General features: G+C 34.7%; 1 protein-coding gene across 3 annotated transcripts in view; it reads left to right on the top strand.

Annotated features, from left to right (window-relative positions):
* uba6 (ubiquitin like modifier activating enzyme 6) overlaps positions 1-3,403 on the top strand; it is a 22,327-nt gene that overhangs the window by 5,231 nt on the left and 13,693 nt on the right. For all 3 annotated transcript variants that reach the window (XM_016233227.1, XM_016233228.1, XM_016233229.1), the window contains exons 4-6: positions 940-968; positions 1,532-1,626; positions 1,872-1,983. In XM_016233227.1, the coding sequence (XP_016088713.1) occupies positions 940-968; positions 1,532-1,626; positions 1,872-1,983 (236 nt within the window). The remainder of the gene's footprint in view (positions 1-939; positions 969-1,531; positions 1,627-1,871; positions 1,984-3,403) is intronic.

The raw sequence follows: 3,403 nt of genomic DNA, 5'->3' as shown, positions 1-3,403 counted from the left end.
CTCCAGACCTTGATTTCCAAATGAAATGCAAAATTTACTTTTATCTGAAAAGAGGACTTTGGACCACTGAGCAACAGTCCAGTTATTTTTCTCTTTAGCCCAGGTAAGATGCTTCTGACGTTGTTTCTGTTTCAAAAGTGGGTTTTCCTGAAGATGTCTGAGCGTGGTGACTCTTGATGCACCGACTCCAGCTTCAGTCCACTCCTTGTGAAGCTCTCCCAAGTCTTTGAATCGGCTTTGCTTGACAGAAGTCATCCCTGTTGCTTGTGCACCTTTTCCTACCCAATTTCTTCCTTCCAATCAACTTTGCATTTAAAATGCTTTGATACAGCACTCTGTGAACAGCCACCCCTTTCAGTAATGACCTTCTGTGACTTGCCCTCTTTGTGGAGGGTGTCAATGATTGTCTTCTGGACCATTGCCAAGTCAGCAGTCTTCCCCATTAATTGTGGTTTCAAAGAACAAGAGATACCCGGAATTTATACCGTAGGGATGCTCATTTAATGAAACTGAAATGTAAATAATATTTTGAGAGACTGGATTTTTGACTTTCATAAGCTGTAAGCTCTAATCATCCAAATTAAAACATTTTTTTTATTTAAAAACAAAAAAAACTAATGTTTTATTTTACATTTAAGGAATGTAGAATATTTGAGTTTTACTTTTTCAAATAACTTTTTCACAATATTCAAATTTTTTGAGATGCACCTGTATATAGTTTCTAGTATATCTCAGAATCTGAGATGTCAAAGATTTATGTATATGTGTTTTCTTCAGTCTTTCCTTCAGTAAGCTATTTGCTTCCCTATCATATGAGTTATAAATTCAATACCATGTACATGATTACAGTCTTGATTGAGCCATATTTTGTTATTTTTGTTGGGTGCTGTAATTAGCACCACACCATCAAGTACTAATTAAAAATCTCTCGTTGTGCAGCAAAAAACATTGTTCTGGCAGGAGTGAAGGTAAGTTGAATATTTAGATATAATTTTCTTTTCTTTTTTTTCTATATACACATTTTTATGGAATTAATATTAGAATTTTATTGTCCTACAAAATATCATGGCTGAATTTGTACAATATTATTGTTATAATTCACGATTTTTATTATATTTGAAGTCTCTTATGCTCACCAAGGCTGCTTATGTTTGATAAAAATACAGTAAAAACAGTAATATTATGAAATAATATTCTAATTTGAAATCACAGTTTTCTATTTGTAGTTTAACTTTCATAATAAAAAAAAATAAAAAATTCTCTAGCATTTGTAACATTATAAATGTTTTAAATTTTTTAAAGTAGTTGTCACTTTTGATCAGTTAAATGCAACATTTCTGAATAAAAATATTAATTTCTCTGACCAAAAAAAAAAAGTTTCATTAATTGTTTTGTTCAATTTTGAACTCTTAATGTATATAGTATATTGTGAACTCATTTTTTATTGTTATAAGAGACTTGGAATATGCTGATTAATTACTGTTCAGTTGTATTATGGCTGTGATATGAGATTTTGCACGTGGGTTTGTAGGCTGTCACTCTTCATGACTGTAAGCGATGTGAAGTTTGGGATCTTGGCACCAACTTCTTCATCAGAGAGGAGGATGTGCATAGCCAGAAGAAAAGGTGAACTGTGCTTACTTTTGTTACTAGCAGACTGAATTCATTCTGTTTTTTGATAGTTTTTTGTTTCCTAGAACAAGATTAACTAAATTGTGACTATATACCTTAATATAAAATTACTTTTAATAAGACTTTAGTCATATCTTCTAATAAAGTTACAATCCTGCATGTGTGTTTCTGTGGCCTTATCAAACTCTTTATTTCTGTAAAGATGTGCAATAATCACAATGGTTTTCTTTTTCTATTAGGGTGGAGGCTGTCCATTCTCGAGTGGCTGAGTTAAACCCATATGTTCAGGTCAATGTGTCCACTGATGTCCTGGATGAAAGCACTGACCTCAGCTTCCTAAAGAGATATCAGGTTGGTCTCCACTATATATATATATATATATATATTAGGGCTGTCAATAGATAACATTTTTAATCAGATTAATCACACCCTTTTCTGTGATTAATCGCGATTAATCGCCACTGTATCTTGTTTCAAATGGTTATTTTGTCATCATTTGCTATATTCAGCAAAGTAAACCAAAAGATTGAAGGGTGATTCTCAAAAATCTGTATTTTCTGAAAACTTTTCTCAGGATAAATGTAGATGTCTTTCCAAAAAGTGGTGGTGGACGAGGAGATCCCCCTGACAATGCAAAGCGCCCAGAAAAGCACTATATAAATGTAATGAATTATTATTATTAAAAAAGGACTTCAAAAGAACTCCAAAAGGATACTCCAAAAAGACACAAAAGAACCAAATGATATAAGGAGCCCATATAAGCACATATGAAAGAAAACAAATTCAAAAAATATATATATATATCTGAATTGTATATTATGTGTACAGTGCAACAGCAAATAGCTTTTTTTCATTTTAGAGAAATCAAGTTCCGTAAACGAACAGGACTACATGGAGATGCCAAAAAATCCAAACCCTAAACCAACCTGCTGACTGCATATATCTACTACAGTACACAGATCCATTCTGTATAACTAAACACAGCAACATAAACATGACAAATCAAAACATTATTGCGAATGTGTGTGGAAACAACGTGACTGTACGGAAATCTCTTTGCCTGTGCATAAATACAATGTGCGATCAGTGCGTCAAGAGCACTCATACACGCATTATTATAACGGACTCACGCGTGCTTACTGTACGACTCCTGTACGCCACCGAAAACGTCTTTACCTTGATTGCAGTCTTCATCCATCAAAACTTTACTAGCGAGAAAACGTAGTTTGCGTCTCATCTGGCCATACAGCGGTGGGATGTGTTGACAATCCGTTCAGTCTGTACTTCACACAAAGCGTGTGATGTGTGAGGGCTCGCACTCTTCAGAGACAATCACAGAATATGACAGAGCTCGTGTTTAAAAGCGAAACACACTGGAATGAATAATTCACTGAAAATGCAACATGAGTATCTGTTCTCTCTGCAATCTCTGATGTAATCAGCCTGGTTTCCTTTATGTTAGCGCTGTTTTGGACAGATTGTTTGAATGCATTCGCTTACTGGATCATTGGACTGAAAACTTTCCCGGAGTTTAGCAGCTTAAAATTATCTGGTCGCAAGCAGAGAAGCAACAGGAATTTTGCGTTAACTGCGTTAAATTATTTGATGTGTTAAGGATTGTATGAATGAATGAATGAATGATGCATTTATATAGCGCTTTATTGTGTATTGTTGTACACCCAAAGCGCTTTACAATCATATGGGGGGTCTCTCCTCAACCACCACCAGTGTGCAGCATCCACTTGGATGATGCGACGGCAGCCACAGGACA

This window comes from Sinocyclocheilus grahami, unplaced genomic scaffold, assembly GCF_001515645.1.
Source record: "Sinocyclocheilus grahami isolate Dianchi unplaced genomic scaffold, SAMN03320097.WGS_v1.1 scaffold427.1, whole genome shotgun sequence".
Lineage (NCBI taxonomy): Eukaryota > Metazoa > Chordata > Actinopteri > Cypriniformes > Cyprinidae > Sinocyclocheilus > Sinocyclocheilus grahami.
The sequence above is the reverse complement of the archived record's forward strand: the minus strand, read 5'-3'. Positions and strand labels throughout refer to the sequence as shown.